Source organism: Micrasema longulum, unplaced genomic scaffold (assembly GCF_059751315.1).
Source record: "Micrasema longulum isolate JH-2025_06_02 unplaced genomic scaffold, ASM5975131v1 h1tg002448l, whole genome shotgun sequence".
NCBI lineage: Eukaryota > Metazoa > Arthropoda > Insecta > Trichoptera > Brachycentridae > Micrasema > Micrasema longulum.
Window position 1 is genome coordinate 407,119 of NW_028279593.1, and position 19,846 is coordinate 426,964.

The following is a 19,846-nucleotide window of genomic DNA, read 5'->3' on the forward strand; positions in this document are numbered from 1 at the left end:
ATAAATCATTTCACTACACTACACCACTGTGTAAGGTTGATAACTTTATTTAGATGTAGGTTAAGATACTTAAATTGTGAACTCACAATAAGCTTTTTTAGTCCTCTTCTTCTGATACCGATGTTGTAACGAGGTACGATTACCTATATTCTCTTTAGAACTATATTATTCTAGTTACCCAGAATAGGTTTATCTTTATGCCTAGTGAATTTTTCTATTCACTTTTAGCTTACAATTCAATACTGTTTTACAAGATTAAACCTTTTTTATTGTTAGCTTCTAATAGCACGTGCCCTGTCTACTACTATGGTGAAGGTGTATAGTGGGATTTGTTAATGTAATTAGTGTGATGAAGAAACCGGTAGACATAGAAAAGTCAGTATGTGGTACAGTGTACAAAAATTTAATAACATTTATTAAATTTAAATATTTTTTGTAATTAAATACCGTTCTATTACGGCACTGAAACTAAATCTATTTTGGAAGCCCCCTATAGGGACATGTCAAAAGTTGGAATAATCGTCGTGCGTGCATGAGTTGTATGAATTGTTTTATTTATTTTTATTTATTTACTTACAGTTTATTACACATTTTTTGAGACAGTCCCAACTCCATGGGGTCAAAAGTCCTGTGTTGGAGTTGGGACAAATAATTTAGTTAACACAGGCATATACTATGATCACAAATTAAAATCAGAAACATACTAATAATTTAAAAAAATAAATATATGGCACATCAATATGATAAACAGCAAACTCAAAAATTTGGTTTACATTTAATAAAAAAAGGAGGTCTTATATTTGAAAAATCATTAAATGTAGAGGAAGCGAGGTCTGTATGCAAAGACAGGAGTGATATAGAGTTCTATCTTCTCTTTCTACCATCACAGAGAAACGGAATGATGGTTTGATTTGTTTTAGTACCAATATTATGGGATTCATAAAAATGTAAATAAAAATTAGTACATGATGCTTTAAAAATTAACAGGTTTGTTCCGAATAGTATATTTCAATTTTTTTTTTGGTAAGTTTATTAAAAAAAAAAATATTGAAATATTATTACAAAAAAATACTTTTTTATATAGATTTAATATGTACACATATATTTGTATGAACATTTCCCATTACGTAAAAAAAATAAATTCTTGTGTTCATAAAAGGCAGTAACCTCTTACAATAACGTGTTATTATTTTTTTTACTAGTAACTATTTTCAATCTAAAATATGAATTCCAAAAAATATAGTATGTTGCGTAAAAAAAAATATGAATATAATTTTTTGCTTCTTTCTTAAATTTGTTCTATTCCTGACTGCACTTTCTATTTCCTTTATTCATTTCATAAAAGAAAAATATGCAAGTATAATGATGTTGTGCTGTTATTGTTTTCAATTTTGTTTTTAATAGAAACAAGTATAAATATAAATTACCGCCATTGATGATCGGAAAATATCTTTGTGAAATCCTCGAAGCGAATTGCACAAGATTATTATAGGATTTAAGTGTATTTGCTAATGTAGAATTCTTTTGGGGTACTTTAAGTATGAGGGCTACATATGCAAATGCTGAAGCATCTAGTGAAGAAGGATTCTTTCCAAAAAAGAATTCCTGTTCGCCGAGCATAGTGGATAAATCACTAAAACATTTCTCTGCCGCCCGATAAATCTAAAAACAATACAAATAAATATATTTTTAAATATACATACTTTAACAGGGTTGGAGAATGTTTTTCTGGTGGAAATATAAAAATCTAGGCATTTATAGATTTACCATTCTGTATCCACTAATATATAAGGAATACACCGTCAGGTTTCTGGCACAAGTTGTTTGTTTGTTACTGTTTAAACTTTAATATACATTTTTACACTTTAACAATTTTAATTTTTTGCAAGAAATTAATATCCCACTAAGCCACTTACTGTAGCTTATTGGTGGAGATTTATATTAATACAAACTTTTATAATATTATCTGAAATTTATAAAAACAATGAATTTACAGATATAATTAACAGCCTGAAAGATCAGTAATATACATGTATTTACAAATATATTTTTAAAAATCTAATGACTATTCATATTTAAACTTTTGAACTTATTTATCTTATTATTACACTTGCTCTTGTTACATTGTGTGTTAAATTTAAGTTCTTTCGGCAATAAATTTTAAATGATAGGCATTAAATAATTTAAAGTTCTATTACCATACTTATTTGTACTTCTGGTACTACTAAACTATAATTATGCGTGAAGCGTGTATTATGGTTATGATTGAGAGAAATTTTGAAATTATTACTATAAAATTGTTCTAAAATGATGCAAAGCCGCAGTAATCCTCGAACTGGCAGAGTTTGTTTAAACATTATCACTTCTTTGTCTGTACTACAATAGAGTACTGTAGACCCTGGATCATTTTAATATTAATTTTAGTTGAGTGTCCCCATGACTTTTCAAAATTACTCGGCCTGTGACATAACAAGTCTAGTCGGTGAGTTCTGCTGATTGGCGATTTGGGTTTCCGGAAACCAAATCATTGGTTGATTCGGAAGAACTTGTGACGTATTTCAAAGTAGTTAATTTTTTAATACATTTTCAAGAAACTTCGCTACAATTAAATGCTCTAATTTGTACCGCGTGTAAGAAAACATTCTTTGCGCATTTTGAAAACATCACTGCAGATGCCTCCTGAGAGCCTTAACCACGCTTGCCTACTTTACAAGGCATCAGGTTCTCGACGTCCTGGACGTCCACTGCTGACTGTTCGTCAGAGAACTACCGGACGCGAACCTGCCTTGGGAGGATGCGCAGGTGCTGGCAGACGACAGAGATGCCTGGAGGATCTTTGTGGACACCATATGCTCCAACTAGGGAGCGGACATGGAATGATGGTTTTAAAATTATATTATCAAAACTAAAATTACATTATAATAATTCGCACTCCCAGAAGTATACTGTTGTAAGTCTAAATTTAGCCAATTCGATTTATGAATGCAGTTTAACCAAAAAATAATTATCTTAGGAGAACACTTATCTATATTATGATTTTTTATGGATGTGAAATATAGATTTTAAAGGTAGTTTAAACTGCAATATTGAATCGTTCTCAAACGGGCACTTGAAGGGTAGAACTGATCATCTTACCTTCATGTAAAAGATGACTGAAATTGGCTGCATTTAGTTTACAAATTCAGAGCCCTATGTACCACTGGGTGTGGAAAGGGGAATGATGATGATAAAAATTAGCCAAATATTTGTATTATGTTATAAAAGTATACATACATCACAGTGAACTTCTTTGATATCCGGTTCTTCACCATACAGAATATCAATTAAATCTTTGGCACGGTTTTCAAACTGTCCTGGGTAATAATAATTGAAGGGAAATTGTATATTTTTTGCAAACCAATTTCTCATCTCCTGTCCAGAGTCAGTCGCATCTACCCACCAAATATATTGAAGGCAAGGATAAAGCTTTTGATCTAAATAATTGCAAAATGCCCACGCCGTTGACTGCTGTTCCCGAGTTAGGTGACCATCAGCGTTGAAATTCTGTTTGGAGAAAGAAATAATGAATTTAAATAGATATATAAACGCCGTGTTACTCAAGTGGCGATAATAAAATATCAATACGCATCAAACTAACCTGATAAGTCTTTAAATATTCCGTAACTTCCTCAAATGTATTGAAGACATGTTTTCCGCACCGGAAGACAGGAAAACTACCTTTCGGTGTAAATAAGGGATTGTTTTTTTCCACAAATTTGATGGGGGCCCCAAGGAACTTAGCATAGGTCTGAAAAATTAAGTGATGCAATAAATTCAGAGTAATTTATTGTAAGTTAATCGTTATTATAACCTCAAAATATTACGATATACTTACCGCAATTTTCAATGAATTTATATCAACTGAAGCTAAGCCCCAATCCCCTTTCCAAATATCTAACTCCATTACAAATTATATTAAGAAATTTTCACAGGAGTTATTCATAATATTAGAATAAATTAATGACACCAAACTATATTTTCCAAAATTTTAAGTCGAATCCACAGACTACAGATATCTTCGAAGATATCTTCGGGATATCTTCGGTCGAATCAGTATAATTCGACCACAAACAATTGAACGTAGTTATGCAGAAAGCAGCCAGCCATAGAACAGTGAAATTGAAGTAATTGCACCTTTGTGAAAAGAGTGAATTATCAAATCTACACAACAGTTGGAATGTTTTTGACTTTCACAAATGATAAACAATGAAAATATGAGTTTTTTTTATATTAAAAACAAGAATCGAATTATATATTTTACCAGTTTTAATGATTTTTATAGTCCTGTTGGAATTTTCTAGTCCTGTGGGTGTTTTCTTCAAATTGAGGAATGCCGTTTTTGTGATCGACACTATTTTCAGAGGGTGATTATTACCGTTTATTGTATGAAAGCGGCCTGGCTGTTTTTAGCAGAATATAGAATTAACCTTACTGCACCCGACAACATCAATATATATTTTTTTCAAAATTGTTGACTGGCTGCTTTCTGCATAACTAAATTCGACGACCACAATGTCCACCTCAGATTACACAAGTTACAAGTTATCACGGGGCAATACATGGAAAATTAAAAATATGTATGTTTATGGGGTAGTTTAGTTATTTGAGAGATAGATGGTGAGGTTGTTTTTCCCCAGCGGAAAACATGGGTCGATATTTATTGTTAAAGTTATTATTTTCAATAGAAAGGCTTTTAGAATTCCAGGTAATTCGCTGCTCGGTCATTCGAATTCAACCCAAGGTATCGATTTCTAATCCTACATTATCTCTGTTCTAATCGACATTAACAATAGGCGGAATATTGTTTTAAGTACTAAGTAGCGGCTCAGGTAAATATGGTTTAAATTGTTTTTTTTTTTGTGGTAATTAAAATCGGGTTCTTTTAGGAATTGGCAAGCATGAACTAAAATGCTATTATTGTCAAAGTGCATTATTGTTTGAGAAGTCCTAGAACAGAAAACAAAAGAATGTACTGGAAGTTTTTTTTTCCTTTATTAGGGCCTTCTACCAAAACTTGATACCATCGGCCAAAAACAAGTTCAATTAATTTACAATAAACATAAACAGAAAGGAAGTTTATATAAATTCGTATTGAAATATTTTAATATCTCGCTGCGTTTTTTCCCAATACAAACAAAGGTTGATTTTATGGGGAATAATGAAAATACCTGCTTATTTTACGGGAAAAGGGTTTTAAGAATATTTTACACAAGTATAGCAAAGTTGCAAGTTGCAAAAATCATTTCTAGTTCAGACTTCTGACTTGATCTTGAAACAAATAAATACTAGCAACATTCTAGTCAAAATGTTACTAGAAAAAAAATCTGCTAGGGATTTTTAAATATTAAAAAAGAAAGTAAGTAGAAATTTGAAGAAAAATGTGGCAGTTAAATTTAATTTTGTGAAAGGAGTAAAAATGAACAAAATTTTATTCTTATTTTTTTACACACTCTATACAGGGTGTTCATTAAACCCTGTCACATCCAAAACCACGATGATCAGTATGAGCAAGAAGACATATTGGCACATTAAATATTTTTTTTTAGAACGAATAAAATTTAAAAAATAAATATATTTAAAAAAGCAAATGGTTGCTTACTTCTGCATGGTAGAAACGAGGAGGGGGGAGTCTGATACTCTGCCGCACTCCCCTCACTTCTCTCCTGCAGAAGTAAGTAACCATTTGTTTTTTTTTTAATATTAAAAAAAAAAATCTGGTCTGCTAATATGTATTTTTGCCCATACTGATAATTGTGGTTTCAGATGTGACAGGGTTTAAAAAACATCCTGTATAGTGACTAGCAAAGTTCACTCTATAGTAATTTCTCCTATAGTTAACGGTTTGACTTTGAAATAATAAATGTATAACCGCCAACTATATAATTATTTTATAAAAATAATAATGTAGCATTATACAACATAAAAAAAAACATTTTACTCTCACAAGTAACAGAATATTATACCGAAAACAGAAAACAAAAAAAACTCTTTTATTTACCTACGTATTTTAATATTGGAAATTAATTACAAAATAGTAAGCAAAACAATTTGATTTAATATTTTTACATTGATTTAGTGATTATTTCATCAAGCATTATTTAAGTCATTTATCATTAGCATTCCCTTGTACCTAATAATTTTTGAAAACTAATATCACGCATTATCATAAATCTTGAGGCATATTGTAGTGATGGATATTTTTTTTATTTTACACAAATACACCAAAAGGCATTTTGACGTAATAAATGAAGTTACCGAGAATTTTTTTTTTTTTAAATCTACAGAAAATTAAAAAAACAAATGTAAGGATAAAAATGTTTATAGAATTAAAGAAACAATATTTGTAATTTTGAACCAAACGACTCAACTGAAATAAATATAATTGCATTCCAAATTACAGTTTTACATTTCATATATTACCAATCCAAGGATTACTAATACATATTTTTGTAAAAATTTAAAAATCATTCAATAAATAATATTTTATGTCGTCGTTCTTGGGAATAAAAACCGAAACCTCGTTTACCTCATTCATAGCAGCCAACTATTTTGGAGAAAATATTTAAGGAAATTGTTTTTGCGTAGCTATAAATACTGAAAAAGATTCTTTAAGGCATACGTCATATTTGAATGGTCGCGCGGCGGGGTTCGCCAGATACGTGTGATTTATTTTTATATGGTGTCCTCTGTCGTTAGTAGGTGTGTTCCGAATTGTCTAAATATTGTAAAATTTCCTTCAAAATGGGTTTAAAAGACTGCCAAATAACTCTTGACAACCCATGGAATTCATATTATCCTGGCCAAACTATAAACGGAACGGTGGAATATAAATTTGATGCCCCAAAGAAAGTTAGAGGTGGGTATTTTGAAGTTTTTTAATTGTTTTTTTTTTTAGATGATATTTGGTTGATTTTTTGTTCCAATAAAACTGTGCTTTGTCATTCTATTTATAAATAATATATTTTCACACATGTATCAAGGAGAATATGACTTAAATGGATAGTTAATCACAGGTTAATTGTCAGTTTTGTCTGACACTAATTAATTTTATGTCTGCTTATTTCAACATGAACAGTTCCGTTATTTTAATTATACATTTAAACAATGGTTAGTTGCATATAGTGTTCGTATCGAAATTATTTTCAATAAATAATAATCTTACTTTCATCTTGACTCCATATTAACTTCTCACGTAAAAATATTGAAATATAAACTAGGTATGTAAAGATTAGTACGCCTCGTAGTTAACGTAGGTTAGCGCGTTTGCCTATTATGCCCCAGGTTTCTGTTTAACACGCTAGCTAAAATATTAGGTTTTTAACTGGTAATTCCTTGACCGGCCCCTAAAGTGCCATATGCACCATTGCAGATAAGGAAATGCTGGTGATGACACTAATATTATTGCAACTGATAATTAGTATCTCTGTTTAAATCACGTCTCCTTTCCTCTTTTTTTCCTTTTTCCCATTAAGTAATAGTGTTGATTAAAGGTAATTTATATACAAATACATTTATTTATATTTTTATATATCTTTATTTTCTATTGCATATGTTTTAACTTGAATTATAAAAATAAAACTTATATTTTATTGGTTGGTTCGAAGAAATTGCCATTTGGCGAAAAGCCCGCCAATGTACAATTAACATTATGTACAAAAAGTCAAATAAAAATTAACTCTGATTTTGTTCAGTGTGGAAGCATGTATTCATAATATATTGAGTTTCTCTACTGCAATTTTTACTACAGTAGAACTCCGTTTATCCAAACTCCTCCGGATTGCATCTGGTCATCCGGAGTCATCCGGATTGCCAAATATCCAGATCGTCATCAGGAAATAAAAAATGTAGGAGAAGTTTTTCATTTTAATTTAATTGTGCAATTAACTTTTTGTTTTGATTAATTTTAGAGAGGGAGTTCTTTTTACATTCATTTATATATTATATTATATTTACATTTCATTTTTATTATCTTAAACGGGTTCTTTAAAATTAGATATTATATTCTAAAAGATACATAATTTTTTACTGTATGGAGTTCAGGATAGGGCGGGTCTCGCGTGTATTGCATCTATTTATAATGAATTTTTTTGGAAATCTGCGGTTTTGAGAATTTTGTAAATTAGTGTTTTTTTTCTCTCTGAAAGTTTGTATAATATGTGTTTTTTAAAGATGTCATCAATAATTAAGGGTACATCTAGTTCTTTAAAAACTAAATTTGAAGGGTAAGTTCTAGGCTTTCTTAATATAATTTTAGCAATTGTTTTTTGGGCAATCAAAAGTGGACGTAAATTTGTCTTATAAGCTCCTCCCCAGCCTATGACTCTATACTGTAGAATATATTATGATTGCGTAGTAAATAGTTTTTGTGACTGTTTTCTAAAACTAAAGCATTTTATTGTATAAAAAAGTTTCCTAAAAATACATTTTTCATGCATGGAAAAAAAAAACAACTATGTCACAAGTTCCAACAAATCAACCAATGATAGTGTTGTGCTAGATTTCCGGTTTAAGGGAAGCCAACTCACCAATCAGCAGAACTCGGCGAAGAGAACTTGTTACAGGCTGAGTAATTACAAAACTTTAAAAAATCATTGCGCTGATAATATGATACATAAAAATATATGTATTTTTTTATTTAGGACTTTATTTTATAATTTTCACCAGAGATTGGGTTTATCCAGTTTGACAATGTCGGTCACGACAAAATCCAGAGCCGGGGACCTAATATAGGTTTAGTTAGCACAAAGAACCAGACGCTTGCTTACAAGGGAGGGTGGAATAATATGCTCATATTGGTTTAAGGAACGCTAGATTAGATCCAACGCTGACGAAACCCGGGCATTGTTGAAAATTAGAAATGAAGTTATTTATTTGAGAAGGTATATTATTATTATAACTTGCATTTTATGTTTTTATTCCATTTTAAAGGCATTTGCATCAGATTTAAAGGAGAAGCGAATACTTCATGGTCTGAAACAGAATCTAGAAAAGATGCGCAGGGAAAACTTGAAAACATAACCGTGACTCACTCGGGTCAAGAAGAATACTTTAGTATATCTTATTATCTCTTGGGCAGTAAAAGTGGTACGTATTTTACCATAGGTGTATTAATTATTAAATAAAATAAGAGGCAGAAAAAATTTAATTTCATTTACATTCATAATTAAGGCTTGTGACTGAAGCTCTGTTTTTCAGAAATTAAAAATTGGTATAATCATTATTAAAAAAGGTTAGAACATAATTTTCTAACAATATCTTTCAATCTACATATGTAGTTCTAGCAATCTGTAAGCTAGCAATCCATTTCTTTATCCTTCAAACCTCGAATCCATTTGGATTGTTTTTATAAACCCGACTGTACCTACATCCTTTGTCTATTAATTACAGGAAATGAAATTGAGATTCCAGCAGGTACTCATACCTACCCCTTTACTTGCGCTCTGCCTCCGACTCTTCCATCCTCATTTGAGGGTGAGTTTGGTTTCGTCCGTTACACTATCAAATCCACTCTGGACAGGCCGTGGAAATTCGATCAGGACACAAAGATGGCTTTTACTGTAGTCTCTCATTTGGATTTGAATCTGAACCCGGAATATAAGGTGAATTCTATGTATGTTTTTTATACAAAAAGAATTATCAACAAAATTAAGAAATTGTACTGTGATGGTTTACTTTGATTGTTGGGAGTCTGAAATGAAAAAACATTTACTTTCCTCGATAGCCTAGACATGGATTTCATTATTACTCTGAAATAATAAAATATTATAATAATAAAGTTACAATATTGTTACAGCAACCGATCCAATTGCACTTCGACAAAAGTTTCTGCTGCTGTTGGTGCAAGTCTGGTCCTCTGGTACTGGACGTCAACCTTCCGGTTACCGGATACTGCTCTGGGCAAGTCATTCCTTTGGACATCAGCTGCGAGAACGGAAGCAATGTGAAAGTCAAAGAGATCAAGATTGAAATGAGAAAGGTATTTATTTAGCGCCACAATGAAACTACTCCAATGACGCAATATTTGCTGCTTTTTCGCCATTTTTGTAAAAATCACCTCAAGGGCGCTGTACAATAAACATCCCAACACCTCTTGCAGCTACAGAAAGCATAGGCAATTGGGATTCTGTTCCCCGCTTCCAATGAGGAAGTTCAGTGGTTTATTTTTATTATTTGTTAACAGTTTTTTAAAGTTTTGTATTTTTTAAATTCCTTCGGTGAAACTACCCGCATCAATAAAGGTTTCAGCTCTCTAACTTTACAAACATCAACAGATGGAAGAATTGAAGATATATAGATGTTCAAATATAGGCAGAATGGCGAATGTTATACAGTTGTAAAGTGGCTACTCAAATCAGCCAATGACAGTTCATAAGTCTATAAGTATATTCCCTTCTCTAAAATGTTCTTCATCTCTTATATGAATGCAAATATTTATTAGTTCTATGCTTCTGGTGCCGGTGACGACATATGGACTAGAAGCCATCTCTGTGATACAGAAAAGTAGCCAGAAACTAAAATTCACGCAACGAACCATGGAAAAATAGATGCTCGGTGGTATGTCTAAGATACAGAATAAAAAATGCTAAATGGACCGAGCATCAAAATGGCAGTGGGCAGGGCACTTGGTGAGGCAAAATGATGGCAGGTGGACTCCCAGCATGATAAAGTGGAGACCATGGGCAAACAAAAGAAGTGTTGGAAGGCCACAAAAAAGATGGGTCGATGACAATACCTCGATAGCCGGTAAAACATGGATGATAAAAGCGGATGATAGGAAGGAATGGAGACGTTTGGAAGAGGCCTTTATCCAGCAGTGGATAGAACAAGGCTGACGAAGAAGAAGAAGGTGCCAGTCCAGAGACAATGAACATTGTGCCAATCACTACACTATGAGGTGGACTTATCTCCACTTTTTTTTTTCAGGATTATTACCTGAGAGTAGCCATCGAGTTGAAACACTCGTCCGGGATTCTAGTTCTATTACACACACAGAACTGTATTCTTCACCTGATAAGGATGCAAATGAAAGCCCCTTATGCGAAAGCAACGAGCCTATAATTTATTTATACCTACAGCGCCCTTGAGGTGATTTTCACAAAAATGGCGCTATATAAATTATCCAAACATTATTATAGAGTGTGATATCACTACAATAGGGAAATATAACTTTTTTTGAAACACTTTTAAAGTAATGAAGGTCAATGAAATACTGTCCAGTAAAAAAAAGCATAAAAAATACTCATGAATTTGTAATTTTGAATTCCCGCAAAAACGGTGATTCCACTGGCCACGCCTCTAATAAGTTATGTGTCATGATTTATGTTTATTTGTTTGTGGCCATTGAAATTTGTTAAGAACAATATCACGAATCTTGACGTCACAACAACCAAGGCCAAACACTTCGCATTTTTCTACAAACATATTTTTTACATTTATGTATGAAAACATTTCTCTACAATATCCATATTGATTTTGAAAATACAATTAATTTTTCTAAATCCATTTTATATGTTTTTATTTGTATTCGTAGTATATTTCCCTATTATTTGTTGTTTGTTATTTTCTAGGTAAATTAATTCAATATGGTGAAATCGTTTCTTTTCTTCTTTCTAGGTTGTAAAGTTCCGTGCCCAAACGCCAATAACGCAAACTAAGGAATCTAAGATAGTCATCGCAGAACTGAAATTGGGAGCAGTTAATTCTAACTCTTCTAAGAACTGGATGGAAACTATGGAGATTCCTCCATTACCGCCCTCAAATCTCACAAACTGTGGAATCATTGATTTGGATTATGAAATCAAGGTAAATAGGCATTTAAAAAAAATTATTAAATCTCCTAACAATTCTGAATTACAAAACAAACCATCATGCCGTTTTCCATTGGGGTAGGCAGAGAGAATAGAACGCCACATAACTCTGTCATTGCATACAAACCTCGCTTCCACAACATTCATATATCTTCTCAGGCACGCACGCCGATTATTCCTACTCTTGACATGTCCATCTTCAAGTATTAGATGGACTTGACCGTGCCATGTCTTTCTTGGTCTTTCTCGTTTTCTGGATCCATCAACATTCGCATCGTAGATCCTTTTAGCCGTTCTTTCGTTGTCCATTTGTTCTACAAGTCCAAAACAATGCTGCGCTCCTTTCTTGATTTTGTCTCAGTCTTACATTATGCACGGATCTCGATATTTGTCAACCTATCACACATATCAAAATAAATATCATGATATTATCTGACCGTGTTATGTTCGACAGGTAACTTGCTCTCCTTCTGGGATTCACATGGATATGGAAGAGAAGAAGCCCATTATCCTCGGCACTGTGCCGCTGGTAGGCTTCGCCTCTCCGCCTCAGGGTGGTGTAGGCACTGTGGATCCCAGTGGGCCGCAGCCGGGGGCCGAGGCTCCCTTGCTTCCCCCTCCTAGTGCTCCCGTGATGGCCCCCGATGGATTGACTGACAACGGCCCACAACCGCCGATTGGCGGGAATGCTCTCTATCCTACCTTAGGTAAGTCTTTGTAACTGATAAACTAAACTAAGTCTCCTCAAGTGGTCGGGTGTTACTCGGCTTGCCTCATGCCTGAACCGCCACGTACATGGTGAATAAAGGGAAATTCCTTTCGGATGCCACTCCCAAGTGTAAGGTGACCTTCTCCAGGGCAAAATGGATTGTGTTTTGTATCCTCTCCCTGGGCCTTCTACCCTGCGCCCCTGGAGCCCCCCCACCTGTGAGTCGATCGGAGTCCTCACACACCGCCTTGCGCCCCCTGCCAGCCTCACGAGGCCGCACTCTGTCACCTTGTGTTAAATTATTTATTTATTTAAACGCCTTGCAGGCTTTACATGTTTTACATACATATATACAAATAAAGAGAGACATGTATTTTACACAGAAGTAGCAAAAAATATAAATGAGAAAAAGAAAAATATTAAAAATATCATCTAACTAATAGTGTTGACTATGTTTCATAAAAAAAAATAAAGAATGCTGTCTTTGACTTTAGCATGCCTCATATGTATGTATATATCGTGCGCAGTCCGCCCATAGATTGGATGGAACCAATGCTTCCTTTAAATTTGGCTAAACAACCAGTACCTAATTTCCTAAGAGAGCGGTGCCGTCATTAGCAGCTGTCTTGTAGTGGTGGATGACGTCATTAAAACATTGTCTGTACTAACTAGATAGCACAGGTTTCCTAAAGAGCGTTGATTGTGAGCAGAACATCAAACAGCGATGCTGTCATTTGCAGGACGGCCATCATAGTATAGTACAAATATTTTTTTACTGTTTTTTCTCTTGTAGCAATGGCGTCTGAAAATGAATGCTAACGTGACTTGGGACTATCAAAAAAGATGAAAATTTCGATCGATTTTGTAAGAAAATGCACTAAACCTCTAAATGCACACTATGTAGCATGATTTTCAAACATCTCACTACTCTAAATGATAGTTTTTAACTTCCAATGACCTTTTATCTTCTAAATATACCTACTCATAATACTATGTTTGTCTAGATTGTCCATTTTCCATTGCAGTATGTCTCAGTTTTGTAAAAATAAATGAATAAAATTAGGTTATCACGGGTGCTAGATAATGGCACCGCTTTCTTTAAGTTGATATCTCTGGTCACTGTTAAGACAGACATCATGTAACGCCCACCGCATCACAGGATATCATGGCCGCTAGATAACAGCATTGCTTTCTTGGAAAACCATAGCTTTACCTATTACATATACCCCTTTCTAAAAATGTATATTTTTGAAAATGTTTCTTCTTTATGTATGTTATATTTATATTCTAGTTAAGTTTACATTTACTTGTCTATTTGAGTATTTTTATTCCAGCTCCGTTGGAAAGGTATTAATTTTTGTTCGTGTATTTTTCTCTATTAGCTCTCCCTTGCCGGTGATGTGTAGCTAGTACACATTGCATCTAATAAATTTAATATCTCCATAAATATAATAAATTATGGGTTAAGATTTTCGGTATTCCTCACATTTACATATCATTTGAAGTGATTTATTATTAAATAATAAATAATTATTGGGTATTCTGATATATAATTGTCTCACAGACTCTTTATGTTTCACTCTCGATAATACAGGTTCTTTGTGACCGTGTGCAAGCATGAACTAATGTTTTTTTCATGTTTTTAGCAATAAGATTTGAAATATTATCACTTTTGACTTCAACTATAAATAATTGAAGCAATTGCCTGTGAATATTACATTTTAGTATCTCATTTTTTGCACGTGTAATGACTACACAGCACTGTAACACGCGGATGTTTTTAGGACAGTAAGGGAAAGGTTAAAGAAGATAAAATCATGCTCTTTAGAGATTATCGATTTTGCAGTTATGTCAATTTTTACTTCATTCCAGCTCAACCTACATTCCAAGAGGGGCAATTTGCTGCCAGAACTATACATGATGTTAATGATCACCAGAGCATGATAGTCAATGGAAGAGCTGATTTTGCTCCGCGATACCCAACATACTCAGCGCAGCAGTAAATGTTATTACGCGCCCAGATTTCAATATTTATGGCTAATTGATGGTGTTTTTTTTCTCCAAAAAAATATGTGCATGAATATAATCAAAAGAAATGTACTTCATGTTTAAGCCTACTTTTGTTGCTAAGTTACAGAGTAAAAATGTCAACATAGATAACAGAAAAATCTTTAGAGAACTCTTAGCTTGCATTTTCCCTTTTTAAAAGCATTGTAGAGGATATGCATTTTATATACATTTGGCTCTTTTGATATTGTTCAAATATACAATGTCATCAACGAAAAGGCAAATAAACATGTTTTTTTTGTAATACTTAATGAAGTAATTTGATTAAAATATAACCTCTTTAAATACCTCAATGTAGTGCGTCAATTTGAGTTTCAAATACTTATCTGACAAAAACAAGATTTCTTTTATATGTAAATTTTAACAAATGAATAGTGGATGATTGAATATATTGATTTGCTTCTTAAACTCCTTTGTCAAAAAATTTGGCAGTTGTGCCTTACTACTGGGGTCTTTTCTATGCTTTCTAGATAATGTAGTAATTTAGTAGTTGAAAAACATTATCTAGATTGTACATAATATACAAATCAATAAAAAAATATTCTGAAACATTCTTTATTTCGCATTTATTCAATCTCATAAACTTATATTTAATTTAAAAAGTGCTATTATATTCAGCACAAAATTTGCTTTTGCATTTAGATTAAGTAAGAAACTGTCTATTGTCTAATATTTAGTGTATAATAATGAATTACTAACTCGATTGCACAAACTAATATGATATTGGAATAATTATATATAAATATTATTAGATAAGCTTACTGGGCAGCACCATTTGTTCTGTTAATTACAAAAACTTTAATATGACTGATTCATTACTATTCTTAAGAAAGTGTTTTCTTCCATGTTAAATTATATATATATTCATATAACATATATTTATGACAGTTTAAAATTGAAAAATCTCGCTGCAATTATTTCAAATTAAGATATACGCTGCCTTAATATTGTACCTTATGTATTTGGTGCACAATGATTGTGCCTTTGGGAATTTTTTCTGCTTTTTTAATTGTAAGGATAAATAGGTACAGAAGTATCCAGATATTGTGAAGTTTTATATATATTTTATGGAGTAAGTATTACTCGTGGATTTTAACCAATGTAATGTGCATGTGGAATACGTGTTAATGTGATCAATTTTTTGTTTGAATTATATCTATTTTATACTTGCTTGTTGTTTTACAAATAAATCTTTTACGTATAATTTTTTTTTTAATAAATATTTTCATTTTTATGACTTACCCAAATATTTCAATTTTGGGGACATTTTTAACGAGTTGTAAATAGTGCACTATTAGAAAATGGAAATGAGTCCGCAACACTAGCTACGAAACCACAACTTGGTTCAAATTTAATAATATTTTTCATCAAACATTTTCTCCCCTCGATAATGATACAAGTCCCACTAAAAAATCAAGAGTCCAGGGAAAGAACGATCAAAGTCACCCCAAAACCCACCATCTAGATCATTAGACACTTAGTTTGCCTAGCCGAATCATGAAAAGGCTAATTACATACAAAATCCCAAAATTATCTTTTAATTTTAGCCATAAAAGTTATTAGTGATCAAAGCCTACATCGTAATAGTTAAAAACGATCCTAGAGTCCTAAGGCTTTGATTGTTCTTAAGTTTTCAAATGAACTTCTAAAGAACTGCAGTGTTTCAATATTTGCATTGTATTGTTCATAATAAAGACCATTTAGATGAAGTTACTATGACATTCCCTGAACGAGGTCAGTTACCTAGAATGTAGCAAAAGATTTTGGTCTTATCGACCAAAAATCACTTGCTGAACTTCCAGAAGACCGGTCAAGGATCTTTAGAGAATCACGTACGAAACCTTGCCTATTCCGTGTAATTGAGGCAAAACTAGAAATGTTCTACCGTGGAATTATTTTTTTTAGTAGTCTTTACAGAAAACAGTGTCCATTTGCCATAAAACCCACCTTCGAATAATTCATTTTAAAAATGGAAACTGCCCTACTGTCAATGCCCGATAGTCATTTAATGGACCATGAGAAAGTTACGTGATTATTGATGCAAAACTAATAATTTAGGAAACCGATGAACCTAAGGTGTATTGTAGCGAGCTTATTTCAATTAAAAAGGCTCTATGCTGATTTACAACAATTTTGTTAAAAAAATGCTCAAGATATAATATATTGAAAATCTGTCACAATTAAATGAAATGAAATGAAGAAAATCTGAAATAAGATAAACAAATGTTTTTTTTTTAAATTTCATAACATAATGTTGCAAATATATCAGCAGTAATTTTATGTCAGACAGCATTTGTTTTGCTTTTGTAAACAATTATAAGTTTTCCAAGTCGAAAAATCATTTTTCTTCTGGTTATCCTCGAGCGACTTTGATCATTATTTCCCTGCACTCTTCAAATATTAAAATGCTGATTTAAAAAAATAATAAATCAATTTTAAACTGTATACTTTTGCCAGTGTCATGTTTATCTTAATTATTAACTTTTTCACTATGACCTATGGCAAATAATGATTTGAAAATTGCAGCTTCCGAATTAGCTTCCAATTAGGTGACTTCTAAAGCACTGGTGTCTATATTAAATTATTAAAGAAAGTATATATTAAGTTTCCAAAGAGTTTTTTTTTGCTCAGAGGCACTTTTGAAATAAAAGTCAAAATTTCAATTAAGTCAAATTTAATTGATTACGAAACATTTATAACAAAATTCTTTTCAGCCTTTGCAGAAGGTTTATGATAGGTGGGAAGCTCAGAGTTGTTTATAGAATCTTCATCGATTGAAGAACCAGCTAGAATAAGACTGAACATTCCTTCTAACGAAGCCATGTCTTTAGCCAATTCAACTTCCTCTCTTAAACGGTCCTCTAATATTCTCAGGAACCGTAAAACTCCAGATGAGAAGTTGCTTACATTATCTTCATAAATGTCTACAAAAATATTTCCAACCTCTAATAGTGTTAACGTAAAACGTCCATCTCCAATATTTTTTATTAAAAATTTCAAAATAGCGATAAGACTTTTTTCATCCCTTCCTGCAAGTGCACTATGGAGGGCTCTTCTTCTGATCAATTCTTGAAATAATGAGACTGTGATTTCGGGAGTTTTCGTGCAAACAAATGTCGCCATCACAACATCCAATGCCTTTGAATATTGAAATTTCCTTACATAAACATCGTGTTTTGAAATTTTTTCATTTATTTGCTGAGGAATTATTTCATCCACATATGCCGGCACAAATTCAGATGCTGGTTTGGCTTTTTTACTTTCTTCGGGAATCTTAATGTGCTCATCTCTTCTTCTAATCGAAACCAATCCATCGACCATTCCTACAACTAAAGTTTCATCATTTTCTGGGATTGCTAAACTTAAAATTGCATTTGGATAGTCTAAGGTGTGCACCGTTTTGAATGTAGTGAGGTCGTATATTTTAACATGCCTATCGAGTGACCCTGATAAAAGCCTTTTGTTATTACTCGCTAGGTGCAAACATGTTATAGTCTTGTGGTGTTGTGAAATATTAGCTAGCAATTTTCCTCCAGCGAATGCATCCCAGACTTTAATTTCTGTACCACCACAACTCAAGAACAGCCCTCCGGTTGGCAGGAAGATTGTAGACTCCACGGGACTACCGTGGTCTACAGAAAACACAGAATTTCCTGTTCTGATGTCATACATTTTAACAGCACCATCGTATCCTCCAGATAACAATATATCCGGTGTGACAGGACTGGTGCAGCCGGCTCTGATATAATCATTGTGTTCTGCAAAAGAGGCAATCTTCTCTTCTCCGGCAATATCCCAAATTGCCACAGTTTTGTCATCAGAAAAACTTGCAACCGTTGTTTGTTTCTGAGTGAAAAAAGTTCTATGGACCTGAAAAGAATCTTGAATGGATTAAAACTTGAATGGATAAGAACAAAATGTGATTGGTTGCTGTATTACCCTTTGCAATTGACAATTTTTTACCCTATTAAAGCTTTTGATTATAATCCGCCACAAATAAAAAAATTGAAAAAAATATTTTTGGAAAAGGTACCTGCACGATTGTGCCATTCAGGAATATTTTGACAATCGTCCATTTGTATATTTTTGATATTGCGTTGGTGAAAGGCAAACTCACACTCGTATGAAAACAGTTGCAAAGGGATTTAAATAATATTTTTTATACTTGAAATATGATAGGTTTATTTACATTTTTTTTATGGGGCCAATTCCTTGGAACAATTGAACGTAGTTATGCAGAAAGCAGCCAGTCCACAATTTTGAAAAAATGAGATATTAATGTTATCGGGTGCAGTAAGGTCAATTCTATGTTCTGCTAAAACAGCCAGACCGCTTTCATACAAAAAAACTGTAATAATCAACATCTGAAATTGGTGTCGATTAGAAAACGACATTTTTCAATTTGCAAAAAACACCCCAAGCACTAGAAAAATCTTATGGTTCTCTAAAAATCATTGAAACTGGTCAAATACATAATCAGATTCTTGTTTGTCATAATAATAATAAAAACTAATGTTTTCATTGTTTTTCATTTGTTAAAGTCAAAAACATATCAACTGTTGTGTAGACTTGATTATTCAGTCTTTTCACAAAGGAGCTATTATCTCAGTTTCATTTTTCTATGGCTGACTACTTTCTGCATAACTACGTTCAATTATTATCGAGTGTAGATATTTTTTATTATTTATTTTAAACAAACATACAATAATGGTACCCAGAAATACATGACAAATAATATATTATCAGCAACAAGACTCATCAAACCAATTTATTTGGCTTGTCAGTAAAAATCCTTTACAAAAAAAAACGTAATCACATTATTTATCTAATACTAATTAGTACTCACTAACAACAAAATGATGTCTTATAGTATCTCATTTGTTTAGTACGATCATTTTTTGAATTGTTCAAAATTAACCCACCAGACTTTGAATTTACAAGCATTAACTGAGCTGTGAAAGAGAGAAATACTTTTTAGTGGTTACAAAACAACCAATTTCATTTCCAACTTGATTATATGAGTACATATTTCATAATATGTACTTATTTAACCAATATTATGTATCTTTTTTGGGTGATACCGTGTATGTTGGATTTGATCCGACGTGACACGGTACAAATTACTAGTACTTAAACACATACATTTCTCTATAAAACACACAGTTTTCCCTGAAGATGGCTCCTGCAATGGTAGCCGAAACGTCGGATCAAATCCAACATACAC

The 19,846-nt window shown here is 32.5% G+C and overlaps 3 protein-coding genes across 5 annotated transcripts in view; 1 reads left to right on the top strand and 2 right to left on the bottom strand.

The window, feature by feature from the left end:
* LOC148272178 (metaxin-1) overlaps window positions 1-4,096 on the bottom strand; it is a 7,760-nt gene extending 3,664 nt beyond the window's left edge. For 2 of the 3 annotated variants that reach the window (XM_088240412.1, XM_088240411.1), the window contains exons 1-4: window positions 3,875-4,091; window positions 3,638-3,787; window positions 3,274-3,543; window positions 1,428-1,662 (exon numbers count right to left, since the gene is read on the bottom strand). In XM_088240412.1, the coding sequence (XP_088096538.1) occupies window positions 1,428-1,662; window positions 3,274-3,543; window positions 3,638-3,787; window positions 3,875-3,943 (724 nt within the window). In that variant the 5' untranslated portion in view covers window positions 3,944-4,091. Of the gene's footprint in view, window positions 1-1,427; window positions 1,663-3,273; window positions 3,544-3,637; window positions 3,788-3,874 lie in introns of all 3 variants that reach the window. The other variant, XM_088240410.1, reaches the window with a different exon arrangement.
* Window positions 4,097-6,630: 2,534 nt separating this feature from the next.
* On the top strand, window positions 6,631-15,823 carry LOC148272179 (arrestin domain-containing protein 17). Its single transcript, XM_088240433.1, has 7 exons — window positions 6,631-6,895; window positions 8,968-9,123; window positions 9,427-9,638; window positions 9,833-10,015; window positions 11,653-11,841; window positions 12,301-12,553; window positions 14,428-15,823. The coding sequence occupies exons 1-7, from the start codon at window positions 6,781-6,783 to the stop codon at window positions 14,556-14,558; spliced, it is 1,239 nt and encodes a 412-aa protein (XP_088096559.1). The 5' UTR covers window positions 6,631-6,780; the 3' UTR covers window positions 14,559-15,823.
* A 1,456-nt stretch (window positions 15,824-17,279) lies between these two features.
* LOC148272180 (U3 small nucleolar RNA-associated protein 15 homolog) lies at window positions 17,280-18,503 on the bottom strand (the record flags this gene model as incomplete). Its single annotated transcript, XM_088240434.1, has 1 exon — window positions 17,280-18,503. A coding segment is annotated over one exon (1,199 nt), but the record flags the coding sequence as incomplete, so codon positions are not given.
* Between the last annotated feature and the right edge of the window lie 1,343 nt (window positions 18,504-19,846).

Coding starts and splice junctions, on each gene's coding strand:
- LOC148272179 (XM_088240433.1), top strand. CDS start 6,781: ATGGGTTTAAAAGACTGCCAAATAACTCTTGACAACCCATGGAATTCA. Junction 9,639..9,832: donor ATCTGAACCCGGAATATAAG/GTGAATTCTATG, acceptor ATATTGTTACAG/CAACCGATCCAATTGCACTT. Junction 12,554..14,427: donor TGCTCTCTATCCTACCTTAG/GTAAGTCTTTGT, acceptor ACTTCATTCCAG/CTCAACCTACATTCCAAGAG.